The 20611-nt window shown below is 44.9% G+C and overlaps 2 protein-coding genes across 4 annotated transcripts in view; both read right to left on the reverse strand.

Moving 5' to 3' along the window:
* poln (polymerase (DNA directed) nu) overlaps window positions 1-8411 on the reverse strand; it is an 81606-nt gene extending 73195 nt beyond the window's left edge. The window contains exons 1-2 of the mRNA XM_036956511.1: window positions 8265-8411; window positions 3296-3469 (exon numbers count right to left, since the gene is read on the reverse strand). Of these exons, the coding sequence (XP_036812406.1) occupies window positions 3296-3469; window positions 8265-8411 (321 nt within the window). The remainder of the gene's footprint in view (window positions 1-3295; window positions 3470-8264) is intronic.
* Window positions 8412-8588: 177 nt separating this feature from the next.
* Window positions 8589-20611, reverse strand: part of haus3 (HAUS augmin-like complex, subunit 3) — a 32587-nt gene continuing 20564 nt past the window's right edge. For 2 of the 3 annotated variants that reach the window (XM_036957884.1, XM_021577863.2), the window contains exons 2-6: window positions 17859-18893; window positions 17455-17667; window positions 16983-17221; window positions 10095-10389; window positions 8589-9289 (exon numbers count right to left, since the gene is read on the reverse strand). In XM_036957884.1, coding sequence (XP_036813779.1) covers window positions 9059-9289; window positions 10095-10389; window positions 16983-17221; window positions 17455-17667; window positions 17859-18866 — 1986 coding nt within the window. In that variant the 5' untranslated portion in view covers window positions 18867-18893 and the 3' untranslated portion in view covers window positions 8589-9058. The remainder of the gene's footprint in view (window positions 9290-10094; window positions 10390-16982; window positions 17222-17454; window positions 17668-17858; window positions 18894-20611) is intronic. The other variant, XM_021577864.2, reaches the window with a different exon arrangement.

A 20611-nucleotide genomic window follows, 5' to 3' on the forward strand; every position in this document is an offset into this window, starting at 1 on the left:
ATCCATAATAACCCCACAGCACCCCCCTGCCCGTAAAAAAAGAAATAAAAGCATAGCAACCTGTCATCAGCATCTGCCTCCGAGGAGCATCCCTCAGAGTTGAGGCCTTACCCCAAACTAGTTAAGAAAATTCCATATTGTATTCGTCTCTGTTGTTCATTCAGTTAAGCCTGTACTCGATTGAACTAACACTCGCGCTTGACTATTTTCAGATACCCATAGACTTCCAGTCATTGCGCCAACTTTCTTCATACTGGATACAGAGAGATAAAAAGGGTATCCATAAGTTCATCTGACTCTGAGGAAGTAGATGAAGGGCCTCATTGCCAAAATCCCAAAGTATCCCTTTAAGATGAATGCACTAACTCTGGATAAGAGCGTCTACTAAATGACGAAAATGTTACATTTAGGATGCAGCAAAAGGGGTTTCTGTGAGAGGGACAGGGGGTTGAGGTTTCAGTGGTTTTCTGCACGGTAGCTAAATACCAACTATTACAAGCTTACATTTCTCCAGGCCCATCCCTCACTGTTCAGCACAACAAATGGTGTCTGGGAGGCCATTTTGTATTGTTTTTTTGAATTACGGACTGCAGATAAAACATTCTATTATGTGAAGCAGTATGGTCCTCTGGCTGAAGCGGTAAAATACCTGAGTGTCGTTGTGATGATTAGTAGCCAGGGGGGTCTGTCCCAGACAGGTGCCCCGCAGAGTCGGGGCTCTGAATACTCTCCCACCCTCCTGAGACGGCTTCGGAATGAAATGTCCAGCAGCTAAGGGTTCTGGAAAAATTACAAATAAATATGCGTTCTCTCTGCTTAAAATTGTGTGTGTGTGTGCTTCTGTCTGAATGAGTAAATGTGTGTGTGATTGAATTTTTTGAATATGAGTATGAGAATATGAGACCTGTGTCTGAATATTGAGTGAGGTCAGCTAAACTCAGACGCATTGCTCAGGACTGATATTCTGTCACTACACTACGCTGTTCTTGACTGAGCATTTCACACAACACACGCACACACTTCCTGTGTACTGAAACAAGAGCAGTCCAGATTTTGTCAGCGTGTTCAGACTGGCCCTTTATAATTGCAGTATACTTGTTCACACTTTTTATTTAATCAGCACTGTGATATATGAGCTCACTGGGGCCCTGAGTTTTCCCTAGTCAGGTCTTGTGGTCAGGGGAAAACTCAGGGCCCTATAGATTGCTGGACATAGCAGCGCTGCCCATGGCACAGATCCAGGATCAGCTTAGAAGGAAAATGCAAAACTGATGATAAAACAGCATCTATGGACAACTTCATTGAGTAACTACTGACTGAAGTGCTGTACCGCCATCTAGTGGCTTATTACTAAAGTGCCAATATGTCCAGCATATAAAATCCCCAACATTCCGCACTCATATATTGTACTAAAAGGCAACCTATCTATCCGTGTCCTAAACTAGCCTGTGTGTGTGTGTGTGTGTGTGTGTGTGTGCGGGTCCTGTCCTGAACTAACCTGTGTTTCCTCCACTGTTCCTCTGTGCAGCTGTCACCAATGGCCCATCCATGTTCCTTCTCTCTTCTGGGTGACTATCCATCTCTGTCACCCCCTGGCCCTCTCCATCCCTCATCTGCCCCAGTGAGGGTGACACCTTCCTCTGCTGGTGGGGTTTGGTACTACTCCTGCTGTTCTTCCTCTCCCGCTTTTTCTTCAACCCCCCTTTATTGATGTCATCCTTTCTCTCCCTCTCCACTCTTCCCCCCATCTCTCCACCCCCCATCCCTCTCTGGTTGTCAGTAGTCATATCACTGAAGAGCCGTTTCCTCTTAAAGGGGTCTCTCTCGCTGAGGTTCTCCCTTGGTCCTCCTCCTGTCACGATCTCCTCCTCTGACTGGGCTGTGTCTCCATGCAGCGTCCCCTGCTGATCAGCTAACCCAACTACACACGGGCTTTCTGTGCTGTCCCTGTGGCCCCCAGTGACGTCACCCTCATTGAATAGCAGTTTTTCTCCAATGCCATCCCTCTGTAAAGCATGACTTGCTCCAAAGCCATCTCTCTTCAATGAATGACTTGCTCCAAAACCATCTCGCTCCATTGAATGACTTGCCCCAAAGCCATCTCTTTCTACTGTGTGACTTGCTCCAAAGTCAGTCTCCAAACCTTGACTTGCTCCAAAGCCATTCCTCTCCAAAGCATGACTTGCTCCAAAGCCATCCCTTTCTACTGTGTGACTTGCTCCAAAGCCATCCCTCTCCAAACCTTGACTTGCTCCAAAGCTATCCCTTTCTACTGTGTGACTTGCTCCAAAGCCATCCCTTTCTACTGTGTGACTTGCTCCAAAGCCATCCCTTTCTACTGTGTGACTTTCTCCAAAGCCATCCCTCTCCAAACCTTGACTTGCTCCAAAGCCATCTCTTTCTACTATGTGACTTGCTCCAAAGCCACCCCTCTCCAAACCTTGACTTGCTCCAAAGCCATCCCTTTCTACTGTGTGACTTGCTCCAAAGCCATCCCTTTCTACTGTGTGACTTGCTCCAAAGCTATCCTTCTCCAATGCACAACTTTCTCCAATGTCATCCTCCATTCTTAGTTCAAAGCTCGGACCACTGTCCATGTCCTTCATTGTGAAGTCCTCACTCTCTGGTGCAGGAAGTAACAGCCCTCTCGCTGGCCTCTTTTTGTCACAGTCTGCCTTCTCTTCGGCCTTGTAAGCTCTCTGAGGTGGAGGCAGTACTATACTCCCAAACTGCCATTTAGTAACAGGCACTGGGGCCCGACGGTCAGCATCTCCTCCACCAGCTAAGGCTACTTCAATGGGCTTGGCTTTAGCCAGCCTCTCTCTTTGGTCCTCTATGGAGGTTTCTTCTTGGCTACGTTCAGGACATTGCCATTCCCCATCTCCACTGCCTAAGTGCCAGCCTTCACTTTGAGTTTCTAGGCTTATTACGTGGTTCTTTGGGGCTACGCTAACATTAGCTCTGGAGAATGGTGGTCCACAGGCCCCAGTTGGCTTCTCTCTTTGGTACTCCACTCTGGGCAAGGGTGGTCTGGAAGGGCCCTGGTCTTCCAAGGCGAAGTGGAGTGAGAAGGTGGGTTCTGTCTCTTCAGGAGCGCTATGGGAAAAGACCAAAAGTTATCAGTCAACAGAGAAAATGAAAATCTGTTCGGAGATAGTACCTCTCCGATTCTTAAATTAAAAAATCCCCTACTGAACCCGAGCTTGATGCATCCGTCACTCTGAGGAGAAATAAGAATCTAGGAGTACTAGTGGCTAGTTGTTGTTATGTATTAGAAAGGTGCTTAGATACTCACTCTCTCCAGTGAGGCTCGTTTGAGGGCGTGTGGAGGGCCAGAGGGTACCTCATTCTGTGGGTAGAAGAGGAGGCAGAGTCCTGGGACAGTGCTGGGGTCTGAGAGTAGTCCCTCTGGGATGCAGCGTCCCATGAGGAGGAAGACTGGGAATAGGACTGGGGTCTGGACCAAGGCCTGGTACACAGCACAGAGAAGGATATTACAATTTATTTCTATGTTTTGTCTCTTTTACATGTACTAAAAATACATGCACAGAGAAGGATATTACCATTTATTTCTATGTTTTGTCTCTTTTACATGTACTAAAAATACATGAACAGAGAAGGATAGTACCATTTAATTATTTACAGGACAGTTTCACAGACACAGATTAAGCCTAGTTTTGAAGCATTTTTATGGAGAATCTCCATTGAATATGATATTTGTTTGTCTAGGACAGGGATGGGCAACTTTAATGGGGCTGGGGGCCACAAAAAAATATTAACTCATCATGAGGGGCCGCAGTTGCTCGCAGGTCTGCGTATCCACATCCACCCCCACCCCCCTCCAAGATTTGGATAAATCTTTACTTGATCTTGGACATGAGGACTTGTAATTTCTTCCCGAGACAAGCTGAGTAAAAAAACACAGAATTATCAGCTTCCATTCAGTCAGCGCATAAAAACCGCTTCGCCAGGTCAAATATACACACTCCTTTCTTGAAACATGAATATCTTATCACGTATTGAAACCTGGGATTCCTACTTTACTAGTAACAGTACTGTCCTTTACTTTCAATAAAAAATATCCTCAAAATGTACGCATTTCCTTGAGTCGCTGGTAAGGAAGAGTGAGGGAAATTGTTGGAAAGTTGTGCCCTCACTATTAGTAAGGGGAGAGAGGGGGATTTGTAACAGTTTTTATATCTATTATAGACATGTTTGCACAGTGGCAAACCTATTGGACCTAGGCTACAGTGTGTGACAGGCTCGTGATGCTGAAAGGATAACAACCGTAATACCAGGGCACTTATGTAGGAGAATGTACTTTTTGCAGTGGTGGGAAAAGTACAGAATTGTCATACTTGAGTAAAAGTAAAGATACCTTATTAGAAAATGACTCAAGTAAAAATTAAAGTAACCCAGTAAAATACTACTTGCGTAAAAGTCTAAAAGTATTTGGTTTTAAATATACTTAAGTTTAAAAAGTAAATGTAATTGCTAAAATATACTTAAGTATCAAAAGTAAAAAATAAAAGTATAAATCATTTCAAAATCATCATATTAAGCAAACCAGACAGCACAATTCTCTTTATTTTTACATTTACGGACAGCCAGGGGCACTCCAACACTCGGGACATCATTTACAAACGAAGCATGTGTGTTTAGTGAGTTTTCCAGATCAAAGGCAGTAGGAATGACCTCTTGATAAGTGTGTGAATTGGACCATTTTTCAGTCCTGCTAAGCATTCAAACTTTTAGGTGTCAGGGAAAATATATGGAGTAAAAGGTACATTATTTTCTTTAAGAATGTAGTGAAGTAAAAGTGACCAAAAATATGAATAGTAGAGCACAGATACCCCAAAAAACACCTTAAGTAGTACTTTAAAGTACTTTTTACTTAAGTACTTCACACCTCTGATTTTTTGTAATACAAAAAAGGCCAGTGGTGTAGTGTATGCTACATGCAGATATACGTCCTATACCCACTTTGTTTTCATATTGCGTATATTCACTTCTTAACCCTCATTTATGCATATTCAAGTAGTGTAGTTGTATATAATTGATAAATTATGTAGTAGGCTATCTACATGCAATCTACATAGACAAACATTGGCAGTAGAATGGCCTTACTGAAGAGTTCAGTGACTTTCAACATGGCCCCGTCATAGGACGCCACATTTCAGGTCGTCAAATTTCTGCCCTGGTCAACTGTAAGTGCTGTTGTTGTGAAGTGGAAACGTTTGGAGCAACAACGGCTCAGCCGCAAAGTGGTAGGCCGCACAAGCTCACAGAACGGGGCCACCAAGTGCTGAAGCACATACAAATCGTCTGTCCTCGGTTGCAACATTCACGACCGAGTTCCAAACCGCCTCTGGAAGCAACGTCAGCACAAGAACTGTTCGTCGGGAGCTTCATGAAATGGGTTTCCATGGCCGAGCAGCCGCACACAAGCCTACAATCACCATGCGCAATGCCAAGCCTCGCCTGGAGTGGTGTAAAGCACGCCGCCATTGGACTCTGGAGCAGTGGAAACTTGTTCTTTGGAACTCTTCACCATCTGGCAGTCCGACAGATGAATCTGGGTTTGGCGGTTTCCAGGAGAATGCTACCTGCCCGAATGCATAGTGACAACTGTAAAGTTTGGTGGAGGAGGAATAATGGTCTGGGGCTGTTTTTCATGGTTTGGACTAGGCCCCTTAGTTCCAATGAAGGGAAATCTTAACGCTACAGCTTACAATGTCATTCTAGACGGTTCTGTGCTTCCAACTTTGTGGCAACACTTTGGGGAAGGCCCTTTCCTGTTTCAGCATGACAATGCCCACGTGCACAAAGTGAGGTCCATACGAAAATGGTTCGTCGATATCGGTGTGGAAGAACTTGACTGGCCTGCACAGAGCCCTGACCTCAACCCCAGATTGCCTATGGAATTAATTGGAACGCAGACAGCGAGCCAAGCCTAACCGCCCAACCTCACTAATGCTTGAGGGTGAATGGAAGCATATCTCTGCAATGTTCTAACTTCTAGTGTAAAGCCTTCCCAGAAGAGTGGAGGCTGTTATAGCAGCAAAGGGGGGACCAACTCCATTTTAATGCCCATGATTTTGGAATGTTCGACGAGCAGGTGACCACTTACTTTTGGTCATGATGTGTATTTCCTAATCGAAATGTACAACTATTACTTTCCATTGCAAAAAAACATTTCACATTTAGCACACAAAGTAACCGATGATCTAAAGTTTAAATGCAACCATGTTTCACACACAAGTTATTTTCCAAGAGATGGCTAACAATAGCAAGCAGCAATTAAAAATAACTTCCACTCATACGATGATCATTTGAAAGTTAATCTCTTAAAAGTTATTTTTGAAAAGGGAGAAGCTAACAAAACATCCTCTTCGAATAACACCTGCTACAGCCCCTGCAAACAAGCCTAAAGCAAAAGCTGGCTAGCTAGATCTTGGGAAAACTACTCTTTGGTATTGCAGTGAGTTCTTGGCCTTCCAGAAGGCAGACGTTTCCATAAGCTTTTGTAAAAACGGTCCCAGTCAAAAAGTGATGAGTCCACTGTCACTCCAAAAATGTTGCCCTAATTAATACAGTTGAATGGCAGAGGCTTATTATCTAGCTTCTGGTGGCCTAGCCAATGGCTGACTTAGTTAGCTAGATTTATTTCCCCAGAGACCAAAGAAACATTTTATTTCAAATTCAGTGTTAACGGTTTCCTTTCAAACAAAAACTGAAGAGATTAAATCAGAACATCATTGAATGTAATAATATAAAAGCCCTCATTGTTCCCCAGTGTTTGGGTTCGTAATCATTTGTAGTGGCTCTATTTGGGCTCAGTATGCCTTTTTTTTTTTTTTTAACATTCTGAATGTATAAAGAATCCATATGTTCTTCTGAAATATGACCACAAGAAATACTGGACATCTTAAACTCTTTTTATAGTGGCAATTTGACAAAATCACAATCGTCGTCTTGAATTGGACTCGCATGTTTCTGGTCTCGACTCGGTCTCGTTGTCCTCCTCCCGGTCTTTATTCAGTCTCGCCCCGCCCTCTGGTCTTGAACCGGTCTCGCTTTAGCTGGTCTCAAACACAACACTAGTTTTAAAGCAAGTTTGCTGCAACTCCACACATTTTGCCATGGAGCCTAGAGAAGATATTGCAACTATATAACTAATTTCATACAATTCTACTCATTTTGCCATGGGGCGGATAGGAAAATAAGCTGTTGTACAACAAATTTCCTGCAATTCTACACATTTTGTCAGAGGGTGGAAAGAAATGTTAGTAGATTTTAAATGACATCTGAATGAGACAAACAAAATCAATGGGGGCACCCATTTAGCTGGCCGCTAAATTATGTAGCGATCTAAAAAAAAAAAAAAATGGCTGACATGGGCTACTTGACTATCAGTGACCGAAAGAAGAGAAAAACTGACGATGCACAACCAAATTTCAAAGTGGCACATTATCTATTATACTATATGCTAACTCGCAACATTAAGTCGAGACCCCGACTGAGTTCTAAGGGCCTTCAAAATAGGGACCCCGCCAATTACTCATCCCTGGTCTAGGACTATAGGTATAATCTGCGTCTGGGAAACTGGCCTATATGTTCTGTGTCTGTTGCATGCACAAGAAATACCACACCAGATGTTTCCTCAAGGGACCAATAGTTAATTGAATTTCACCACATGCACCACTGTCATATAGTAAGGACTCAATCCATCTCCCTGAAGAGCATACCGTCTTACTGCATTTCAGGTTTCTAACGACACCTCTTACCTGCCTATCCCTAACCAAATAAACTATTTTATGTCACTTCATTCTGTACCATGTTTGGTTGCTAATGACAACTAACACTGCCTATACACCCAACCCAATTGCTTTTTTAAATGTTTTATTCCCCTACTACTGTATCATCTCCTCACCGGTCTGCCTCTCTCCCTCTCCTCTCCTCCTGTGTTCCTCTACTCCAGCTGGCCTCTGACTGGTACCCTCTCGGTCTGCTGTCATACCGCTCATCTAACATTTGAACAGATAGGCTTTTTAATTTTTTTTTACAATTTCTTTACAATTTAAAATATATATTTTTACAAGTACAGTAGAATAGAGAATACTTACTTTACCCACTTTTTTACCACTACATCACTGCTTACGATTGTTTAGAATAAAATAATGGTGTCAGGTCTATAGAATATATGTAGGTCACATTTCTATCGGCATCATTCTAAATATTGCACTGCACTATTCAGTCCTTGCCGACTCACGCTGTCTGTAGCTTTGGGCCCTGGCTGTGTCAGAGTAGTGGTTGTGGCTCTGGGCTCGGAGAGCTGCTAGGATCTTCTGTCCAGACGCAGACAGAGGCCCCGAGTACAGCCTATTACTGCTGCTACTGTACCTCTCCATTTCCTATTCCTCCTAGCTGCCTACACAAAGAACAGGAAGAATATCAGAGTTATGATCATGCTTTCTCTGTCCTGTCACTGGTTATATCAAGCTGGTTGATGGAGCCGAATTGTCTTCAAATAAATTGGGGGGGGGGGGGGGGAATATATAAAACGGAATACTCACACGCACAAAACATTTTTCTATTAGTTGTGAAGACATTAATATTTATTATAATTTCTTACGAAACAAACAAATTACACAAAGGCGCTTACAGGAACATTAACAAAGAACACTAGCAGTAAAACAAGTGACATTACATCTGAATTGAAACTTTTCCACAAGAAAACAGAGAAGAGATCCAATAGTCATCCTCATCCAATTGTCTTTTGGTCAGAACCCTCTCTCCATATTGTATTTCCAAATCCAAGGTGCTTGACATTTAACTGGCACCAGGGGTGGCGAGAGGGAAGAGGAAATGGGTAAGCCAGGGTTCATTAAGGCAGAGCAGGAACCTTTCTCAGTGGCCACTTCACCATGAAGCACCGCCACTACTTTCTGCAGGATTCTCCACTGTTCTGTATGAGCTGTGTTTTGCGCTCACACCCAGAGAAAGGGGTCGTGGAGAGGGGAAGAGAGGTGAAGTAGGAGGTGGTAAGAGAGCCCCGTTACAACCGGCCCTTCTTGGCAGCAGCCGCTTTGCTCTCCAGCTCCTCCACTACTTTGTTCAGCAGCCTGGGGTCCAGGTGGAAGTAAACGTACAGCTCCCTCTCTCTCCTGAGGAGGGGGCTGTGGTCCAGCTGGGAGCGTTTACCCCGGACCTCCCCCATCACGTCCTGCATCAGCCTGTACAGACTGTTCTGCTGGACCTCCAGTTCTCCCAGCTTCACTGTCAACTCCTGGAGAGAGGGGGAGGAAGAGAGGGTACGATGGAAAGGAAAGACAGGGGAGAGGAAGGGTGGAGGGAAAGAGGCTTTTAGTAGACATCCAGAGAGACATCAGATAACTGCTAGCTAGTGCTGATAAAGTAACGAAGTGGGGACACTAACTTAAAAGTCCTATCCTGTACTGCAAGAACAGTACTCAGTATTTTCTCACATCTGCATACCACAAGTGGTTGAGCTTTTCTAGAATACTGACTGACATACACCAACAGTTCCTCGCACAGATGGTTATTCACAGCTTTATTGACAATAAGACATTTAAAAACAACGACACGTTTTTAGAGAGAAACTAAAGTGTCTCTCTTTACTGCAGGGGGAACTGAGATGAAACCCTGTATGAAGCAAACATGAATTTAGTACATTTTACATAGAGGAAGAAGAAGAGAACCGAGGGGGTGAAAAGGATCCCTGTTGACCTGGAAGAAAAAAACGTGTGCTCTTTACATATTGTACATTACAGAAGTGCCAGTGCCTCATTGTCCAGTCACTATACAAAACCCATATACAAATGCAGTGTTATAAAAGTGAAACATCTCCAGTGAATCCACCACTAAACAGAATTCCATTCATTTCAAAATACTGTATTTATCAAACAACGGGCAATTACTCCGGCAGCAGTGCAAATTACGTATAAAATCCATAGAACCTGTGCTACCACTTCATCTCCCAAACGTGTGTTATAATAAAACTCTGCTAACTCACGCTACTTTGAGAAGAAGACGATGATAACGAGGAAGTGTGTGGGTGTTCATAAACGTACCTGTGCGTTGGGGCAGAGATCCTGGTCAAGTGACGTCGCCGTAGGACATACCTGCGGCGCCAAGAGCAGCTGCTGCAACCCCGAGAAGGTTGCCCGGCGCAACGCCTCGCAGTCGCCGTGGAGACGGGCGCCCGTGTAGTGCTGTTGGCGGGCGGCCCCGGCCAGGGCCTCGCGGCAGGATTGGAGCTCCTCCTGGAGGTCACGGGCAGCACTTTCCAACCCCTCATAGGTACGGAAGGGCTCCTCGCGGCCACCACGTTCTGAGGCGTGGCCTGACTCTAGGATCCGGAGAAGCCTGGGGGAGTGAGGTGTGTCACATACTGTATATTTACATACTGTAAACACACTAGATTAGGTGGGATCTTTTTGCATCATGGGAGAAATGGAGGTGGAAACGCTTTTATGCGCAAATAATGATGTAATAACCATCATATCGAAGTAAACTTGGAGTCACACGATGATATGGTGTGTGGTCCTCACACTACGACTCGGGAAACCATACAGTTTATTTGGCTACAGATGAAATAAATGATGAACTTCACAGGGTGGTGAAAGTGCACAGTGATGACCTTGATGCTTGTTTCTAATAAATATTGAGTGTTTTATTCTGGTGATCGAAGCTTTGCTGCCGTTTGACAAATTAAAATAATTGTGCCATTTTGTCCATAATCTTATTATGTAGGCTAATACCAGAGCGCAAACAAAATGTTTGTGACAAAACCAACAGTAGAGCCCCCCCCCCCCCAAAAAAAGGGTAGGGGGCACTATTTTCACCTCCGGATGAAAAGCGTGCCCCAAAAGTAAACGGCCTGTTACTCAAGCCCAGAAGCTAGGATATGCATATAATTGGTAGATTTGGAATGAAAAGTTTCCAGAACTGTTTAAAAAATGTCAGAACTGATTTTAAAAAAAAAACAGAACTTATGGCAGGCAAAAACCTGAGAGAAAAAAATCCTACTTCCTGGATGGATTTATGTTTGTAATTTTACATTGACTGCCTTTACATGGTCCAATGACTTAGGACTCAGATTGCACATCCTATGGCTTCCACTAGATGTCAACAGTCTTTAGAAATAGTTTCAGGCTTGTATTCTGAAAAATGAGAGTGTAAGACCACTCTGAATGAGTGGACCCTGCAGTGTCCCAGAGCTGTTTACTGCGCACAACCGAGAGCGCACCTTTCTTGCTTTTCTTTTATATTGAAGAAGCTATTGAAATATTATTGATTATTATGACTAAAAAACAAACTGAGGATTGATTATAAACATCGTTCGACATGTTTATACTTACTGTGACCGCCTTGGAGCCATTGGATTACTGAACAAAACTCGCCAACAAAACTGAGGTTTTTGGATATAAAGAGGGACTTTATCGAACAAAACAAAAATGTATTGGGTAACTGGGAGTCTTGTGAGTGCAACCATATGTCAAACGCTCCCTAAAACACTTCTGTGAGCAGGCCTTTCTAAATCAACCTGGCCCGGGTATCCTGGAAGGACATTGACCTCATCCCGTCAGTTGAAGATGCCTGGTCATTCTTTAAAAGTAACTTCCTCACCATTTTAGATAAGCATGCTCCGTTCAAAAAATGCAGAACTAAGAACAGATATAGCCCTTGGTTCACTCCAGACCTGACTGCCCTCGACCAGCACAAAAACATCCTGTGGCGGACTGCAATAGCATCGAATAGTCCCCGCGATATGCAACTGTTCAGGGAAGTCAGGAACCAATACACGCAGTCAGTCAGGAAAGCAAAGGCCAGCTTCTTCAGGCAGAAATGTGCCACTTGTAGCTCTAACTCCAAAAAGTTCTGGGACACTGAAGTCCATGGAGAACAAGAGCACCTCCTCCCAGCTGCCCACTGCACTGAGGCTCGGTAACACGGTCACCACCGATAAATCCATGATTATCGAAAACTTCAACAAGCATTTCTCAACGGCTGGCCATGCCTTCCTCCTGGCTACTCCAACCTCGGCCAACAGCTCCACCCCCCCGCAGCTACTCGCCCAAGCCTCTCCAGGTTCTCCTTTACCCAAATCCAGATAGCAGATGTTCTGAAAGAGCTGCAAAACCTGGACCCGTACAAATCAGCTGGGCTTGACAATCTGGACCCTCTATTTCTGAAACTCTCCGCCGCCATTGTCGCAACCCCTATTACCAGCCTGTTCAACCTCTTTCATATCGTCTGAGATCCCCAAGGATTGGAAAGGTGCCGCAGTCATCCCCCTCTTCAAAGGGGGAGACATCCTGGACCCAAACTGTTACAGACCTACAGTGCCTTGCGAAAGTATTCGGCCCCCTTGAACTTTGCAACCTTTTGCCACATTTCAGGCTTGAAACATAAAGATATAAAACTGTATTTTTTTGTGAAGAATCAACAACAAGTGGGACACAATCATGAAGTGGAACGACATTTATTGGATATTTCAAACTTTTTTAACAAATCAAAAACTGAAAAATTGGGCGTGCAAAATTATTCAGCCCCTTTAAGTTAATACTTTGTAACGCCACCTTTTGCTGCGATTACAGCTGTAAGTCGCTTGGGGTATGTCTCTATCAGTTTTGCACATCGAGAGACTGACATTTTTTCCCATTCCTCCTTGCAAAACAGCTCGAGCTCAGTGAGGTTGGATGGAAAGCATTTGTGAATAGCAGTTTTCAGTTCTTTCCACAGATTCTCGATTGGATTCAGGACTGGACTTTGACTTGGCCATTCTAACAGCTGGATATGTTTATTTTTGAACCATTCCATTGTAGATTTTGCTTTATGTTTTGTATCATTGTCTTGTTGGAAGACAAATCTCCGTCCCAGTCTCAGGTCTTTTGCAGACCATCAGGTTTTCTTCCAGAATGGTCCTGTATTTGGCTCCATCCATCTTCCCATCAATTTTAACCATCTTCCCTGTCCCTGATGAAGAAAAGCAGGCCCAAACCATGATGCTGCCACCACCATGTTTGACAGTGGGGATGGTGTGTTCAGCTGTGTTGCTTTTACGCCAAACATAACGTTTTGCATTGTTGCCAAAAAGTTCAATTTTGGTTTCATCTGACCAGAGCACCTTCTTCCACATGTTTGGTGTGTCTCCCAGGTGGCTTGTGGCAAACTTTAAACGACACTTTTTATGGATATCTTTAAGAAATGGCTTTCTTCTTGCCACTCTTCCATAAAGGCCAGATTTGTGCAATATACGACTGATTGTTGTCCTATGGACAGAGTCTCCCACCTCAGCTGTAGATCTCTGCAGTTCATCCAGAGTGATCATGGGCCTCTTGGCTGCATCTCTGATTAGTCTTCTCCTTGTATGAGCTGAAAGTTTAGAGGGACGGCCATGTCTTGGTAGATTTGCAGTGGTCTGATACTCCTTCCATTTCAATATTATCGCTTTCACAGTGCTCCTTGGGATGTTTAAAGCTTGGGAAATCTTTTTGTATCCAAATCCGGCTTTAAACTTCTTCACAACAGTATCTCGGACCTGCCTGGTGTGTTCCTTGTTCTTCATGATGCTCTCTGCGCTTTTAACGGACCTCTGAGACTATCACAGTGCAGGTGCATTTATACGGAGACTTGATTACACACAGGTGGATTGTATTTATCATCATTAGTCATTTAGGTCAACATTGGATCATTCAGAGATCCTCGCTGAACTTCTGGAGAGAGTTTGCTGCACTGAAAGTAAAGGGGCTGAATAATTTTGCACGCCCAATTTTTCAGTTTTTGATTTGTTAAAAAAGTTTGAAATATCCAATAAATGTCGTTCCACTTCATGATTGTGTCCCACTTGTTGTTGATTCTTCACAAAAAAATACAGTTTTATATCTTTATGTTTGAAGCCTGAAATGTGGCAAAAGGTCGCAAAGTTCAAGGGGGCCGAATACTTTCGCAAGGCACTGTATATCCATCCTGCCCCGCTTATTTAAGGTCTTTGAAAGCCAAGTCAACAAACAGGTCACTGACCATCTCGAATCCCACCGTACCTTCTCCGCTGTGCAATCTGGTTTCCTAGCCGGTCACGGGCGCACCTCAGCCACGCTCAAGGTACTAAACGATATCATAACCGCCATCGATAAAAGACAGTACTGTGCAGCCGTCTTCAGCGACCTTGCCAAGGCTTTCGACTCTGTCAATCACCATATTCTTATCGGCAGACTCAGTAGCCTCGGTTTTTCTGATGACTGCCTTGCCTGGTTCACCAACTACTTTGCAGACAGAGTTCAGTGTGTCAAATCGGAGGGCATGCTGTCCGGTCCTCTGGCAGTCTCTATGGGGGTGCCACAGGGTTCAATTCTCGGGCCGACTCTTTTCTCTGTATATATCAATGATGTTGCTCTTGCTGCGGGCGATTCCCTGATCCACCTCTACGCAGACGACACCATTCTGTATACCGGCCCGTCCTTGGACACTGTGCTATCTAACCTCCAAACGAGCTTCAATGCCATACAACACTCTTTCCGTGGCCTCCAACTGCTCTTAAACGCTAGTAAAACCAAATGCATGCTTTTCAACTGATCGCTGCCTGCACCCGCACGCCCGACTAGCATCACCACCCTGGATGGTTCCGACCTAGAATATGTGGACATCTATAAGTACCTAGGTGTCTGGCTAGACTGTAAACTCTCCTTCCAGACTCATATCAAACATCTCCAATCTAAAATCAAATCTAGAGTTGGCTTTCTATTCCGCAACAAAGCCTCCTTCACTCACGCCGCCAAACTTACCCTAGTAAAACTGACTATCCTACCGATCCTCGACTTCCGCGATGTCATCTACAAAATAGCTTCCAACACTCTACTCAGCAAACTGGATGCAGTTTATCACAGTGCCATCCGTTTTGTTACTAAAGCACCTTATACCACCCACCAATGCGACCTGTATGCTCTAGTCGCCAGACCCACTGGCTCCAGGTCATCTACAAGTCCATGCTAGGTTAAGCTCCGCCTTATCTCAGTTCACTGGTCACGATGGCAACACCCACCCGTAGCACGCGCTCCAGCAGGTGTATCTCACTGATCATCCCTAAAGCCAACACCTCATTTGGCCGCCTTTCGTTCCAGTTCTCTGCTGCCTGTGACTGGAACGAATTGCAAAAATCGCTGAAGTTGGAGACTTATCTCCCTCACCAACTTCAAACATCTGCTATCTGAGCAGCTAACCGATCGCTGCAGCTGTACATAGTCTATCGGTAAATAGCCCACCCAATTTTTCCTACCTCTTCCCCATACTGTTTATATTTATTTACTTTTCTGCTCTTTTGCACACCAATCTCTACCTGTACATTACCATCTGATCATTTATCACTCGTGTTAATCTGCAAAATTGTAATTATTCGCCTACCTCCTCATGCCTTTTGCACACAATGTATATAGACTCTTTTTTCTACTGTGTTATTGACTTGTTAATTGTTTACTCCATGTGTAACTGTGTTGTTGTCTGTTCACACTGCTATGCATTATCTTGGCCAGGTCGCAGTTGCAAATGAGAACTTGTTCTCAACTAGCCTACCTGGTAAAATAAAGGTGAAATAAAAAAAATATGAAGATCATAAAGGTAAGTGATTAATTTTATCATGATTTCTGACTTCTGTTACCCCTCTACTTGGCAGGTAAGTGTTTGTAATGTTTTGTGTGCTGGGCGCTGTCTTCAGATAATCGCATGGTATGCTTTCGCCGTAAAGCCTTTTTGAAATCTGGCACAACGGTTGGATTAACAAGAAGTTCATCTTTAAGCCGATGTATAACACTTGTATATTTTTTAATTTTTATAATGAGTATTTCTGTTTTTGAATTTGGAGCTCTGCAATTTCACCGAATGATGGTCAGGTGGGGCCTCCCGAGTGGTGGAGGGGTCTATGTCACTGCATCGCAGTGCTAGCTGTGCCACTAGAGATCTTGGTTTGAGTCCAGACTCTGTCGCAGCCGGCCGTGACCGGGAGGACCCATGGGGGGCAGCACAATTGGCCCAGCGTCTTCTGGGTTAGAGGGTTTGGCTGGCAGGGATGTTCTTGTCCCATCGCGCACGAGCGACTACGAGGTGAGATCTTGCATGGAGCCCCAGGCCAAGGGAGATTGACAGTTATTTTGTGTTTCTTCCATTTGCGAATAAACGCACCAACTGTCACCTTCTCACCAAGCTGCTTGGCGATGGTCTTGTAGCCCATTCCAGCCTTGTGTAGGTCTACAATCTTGTCCCTGACATCCTTGGAGAGCTCTTTGGTCTTGGCCATGGTGGAGAGTTTGGAATCTGATTGATTGATTGCTTCTGTGGACAGGTGTCTTTTATACAGGTAACAAACTGAGATTAGGAGCACTGCCTTTAAGAGTGTGCGCCTAATCTCAGCTCGTTACCTGTATAAAAGACACCTGGGAGCCAGAAATCTTTCTGATTAAGAGGGGGCCCCTCATTAAAATGCAAATCAATTTATAACATTTTTGACATGCGTTTTTCTGGATTTTTTTGTTGTTATTCTGTCTCACTGTTCAAATAAATCTACCATTAAAATGATAGACTGATCATTTCTTTGTCAGTGGGCAAACGTGAAAAATCAGCAGGGGATCAAATACTTTTTTCCCTCACTGTATATTTTTATTTATTTATTTACAAATCAACACTTGGAGTCAAATATCGATATAGCTTCCAAAAAGAATACTGTGATATGCAACTGTATTGATACCCCCCCCACCCCAATCACTACTGTACTGATTATCAATGCACTGTGTTCCATATTTATTTTAGTGTGAGAGAAGCAAATACATCTGGGTCGCTTTCAGTGAAACAGGAAATAACTACCTAAACCCGTCCAATAAGAACGCCTTGTTTTCCATTGAAAAGCATTTTGCTTCAGTGTCCCTGACTGAGCACGACCCTGGTTCCTGTCCTCCTCTAATCCTTACCTGGTGAAGGATGCATCCTTGGAGCTGATGATGGACTGAGGACTGGGTCTGGGGTTATGGGACAGCTCAGGATGGGCTAGGGCCTGGATCCTGAGGGCTGCCTCCTCTCCTCCCTCCCCCAACCGGCCTGCCACCTCCCCAAGCTGCTTCAACACCTGCCTACCCATCCTCAGTTCCATCTCCTGGGCCAGGAGGAGCAGCTCGAATGAGGCCTTTTGCCGCAGGAGGTGGTCTCGGACCTAGATGGAGAGATGAAGGAATGGATGGATAGAGAAAGAACATTATTATCCTCTAAGGATGGCAACAATAGAAACATTGAAATTACGTACAAGATGATAATGATGGACTGAACGATGATAATTGTTTCACCTGGTGTTTAAAACTAAATGATGGGAAAACCCATGCAGATCTGAGTATGGATTTCTAACAACAAGATCCAAAACAGCATTTGTACAAAACTAAGTAACTGTACCTGCTCCTGTCTGGAGGTGTAGTAGTCCTGTCTGGCCAGCTGCAGGTCCAGGTCTCCCCTCACCACAGGCACGTTGAGCAGCCTGGCGCTCTCCCTCAGAGCAGCCGGTAGAGACCCCTGGAGGAGAGACTCCAGATCAGCCGCCACGCCCTGCAGCTCACGCCTAGACACAGCTTCACGCGCCTGGAGAGCAGAGGTGGAGTTGGTGGTGCCCTGGGAGAGGAGAGAAAGAACGATAAAAGGTTGCATTAGAGAGTAAGTATGATGATTTTTGTTTGTAAGGCTGGTGTGATTGTGTGTACAGACTACAGAGCATGCAACACTTACAAAACCAACAGCACTAAAGACTAAGGCTGAACTGTGGTAGATGTACTACTCTAGTCTCTAACACTCCAGTGCCTTACCTTGGTGAATGACTGCAGGTTCCCTGTGATCCACTCCAGCCCAACCCTGGCTCCCTGCTCTTCTGCCCTGGCCTTGATCAGCTGGTGCTGGGCCACCATATGACCCCACTGGAGCCTGGCCATCTCCTTCCTCCTCTCCTCCACAACTCTCTCCTCCGTCTCTTTTCCACCCTTCTCCTTTATTTCATCCCCGTCATCGCAGAGGCTGAGGTCCAGGAGCTGGAAGCGTTCGGAGCAGGACGTCTCCACCATGTTGCTGATGCCCTGGAAGAACTGGCGCTGGGTGAGGGCGGCCAGGGCCTTTGTGTTAAGCTCCTCCTGGTGGAGGTAGGGCTCCAGGGACAGCTGGGAGAGCAGGACAGGGGGCCCTGGAGGGGCGGTGATGGTCACAGAACCAGAGGCAGCAGCCTCTCCCTGGGCCTTTCCTTCGTTGGACACTGGGTCTATTTTGAGGAATGATCCTAGCTTTTTCACCTCGTCCATGAGGTTCTGTAGCGCGGCGTTGGTTCCAGCGTTCTCCGCCCCCAGCGCCACGTTGGCGTCCTTCAGCCTGCTGGCAGCAGCGTCCTGCTGGGAGGCCAATCGGAGCGCAACGTCAGCCCGGGCGGTGGCGAGCACCTGCAGCTTCTTGTACCTGCGCTGTTTTAGCTGCTTCTCCTTTTTCAGAGCAGATAGTTCTGCCTCTAGATCCTCCACGCTCACCTCCCCCTCCGCTGAGGAAGGACCGACCACACCTATTCCAGCAGCAGGCCCACAGGTCTTGAGGACCTCATCAAGCGCAGTCCCATCGAGGATGGGCTTGCCAGAGTTGCGGAGGGCCTCGAAGGCCCGGGCCTCCTCCGGGGTGAGCACATTTCCCTGGTTGAGGGTGCGGCAGACGAAGCGTAGGAGTTGGAGGTTTTCCGGAGCGCAGTCGAAGAGCCAGTCAAACTCAGAGCCCTTCAGGGATGCGGTGCCTGGGTAACCTAGGCGACCCAACGCCTCCACGAACTGACCACCGTCTAACATGATGACAGCACTCTACAGGCTACCAAACTGTCAGAAGCAGTAGGGTCAAGGGTGGGAGTTATACAGATGACAATTGACAGAAAGATAATCAACGATATTTACACTGTGAAATCATAGTCACTTAATAGAAATTAGGGGTGTAGCGGTGCACGTATTCGTAACAAACTGTTCGGTATGGGGACCTCTTCGGTCCGCACAGTGAACCCAAATTAATACATATAAAAATTATAAATAAAAATATTAAACACTAGGCCTATAGGCTATGCCTGGAAAGAGTGTGTGTGTCGCCACTGCTGAATGAGAACGGCCTATGCAACTGCCAACACCTCAAACATGTTGACACATTTACGGTGACATAAACCCAGTATTCCTACCACCGGAGCAAGACGAACCGCAGTCGATTCTGACCGGGCCAAATAAATTACATGAGCAATAGGTCTGCTTATAGCCACAGATGTGCGACCATTCTCGGTGGTTGAGAAGAATGGGGAGTTTCAACGCCTCGTGGAAGTGCTCAGTTAATTACGAACTTTGTCTTCTCGCACCTAGGGAGTACCAGTCAAACAGTTTGGACACCTACTATTCCAGGGTTTTCCTTTATTTTTTACATTGTAGAATAATAGTGAATACCACAAATCTATGAAATAACACATATGGAATCATGTAGAAACCAAAAAAAAGTGTTTATATTTGAGATTCTTCAAAGTAGCCACCCCTTGCCTTGATGACAGCTTTGCACTCTTGGCATTCTCTCAACCAGTTTTGATTTGTTTAACTGACTGGGTATCCCCTTTCTGCAGATGGATGGACCTCCAGGATTACAGATCGCTAGTTAAGTGACAGCCCATCACATTACACCGCAGTGGAAATGAAAAGAGGGAAACGAAAAGTAGGACTACTGTGCTAAACACACGCCCCCTTTATGAGTGACACAAGTGAGCATATTTGTCCTATTTGCAACATAGCATAAGCTTATACATTGTCTGAGCCATGTTAACATGTTGATTTCACACAGATAGTGTTGTTGATTTAAGAAAATAAAAAGTGTTGTTATTCCTGATTGTGCAGTCATCAGGCATTATATGACTCATGTTCATATGGAATACCAACACTCTTTCTATTTTCTTAAACAAATTAACTACAGTAACTGTTGGCATCTCATTTTCCACTGTTCAGAAAACAAATCATTACCCCCAAAACCACAATAAGTACTGAACCATGGTGAACCGTTACACCCCTAATAGAAATGGTACCATCAAGCAGTGCTTCCCCTATATTCATTTATCAGGGGTGCTTCCACCCTGCAGAAATAAATCCTAGGGGAAACACTGATTAAAGCGAGACAATTTCCTGTGGAGAAGACGGTCCCTGAAATGAGGCATCCTCCCCAGTCTTAACTTGCCATTTTAATGTGAAATCTATAAGGACAAACAAGTTGCCAGGAGCAGAGCTTCTCCGCCCTGATGATCGCCTGTCAGTCAAAAATATCCACTATTTATTAGATGGGTAGCTAGTTAGCCCACGTTTATTAGGAGGCGAGGAAATTGAAAGAAATCACAACAAGGATTGCTAGCTAAGTTACTTTACTCATGCAAAGGCATTATAGAGCTGATCATTGTAGAAATACTTAACCAAACACTTGTTTTGTTTACCTATAACTGGTATGACAGTGAAACTATCAGTGTCCTTTACGTTACAGGCTAGCTAGCTAACGATAGAAGAAGTTGTTTCACGGATAGCTATGC

This window comes from Oncorhynchus mykiss, chromosome 21, assembly GCF_013265735.2.
Source record: "Oncorhynchus mykiss isolate Arlee chromosome 21, USDA_OmykA_1.1, whole genome shotgun sequence".
Lineage (NCBI taxonomy): Eukaryota > Metazoa > Chordata > Actinopteri > Salmoniformes > Salmonidae > Oncorhynchus > Oncorhynchus mykiss.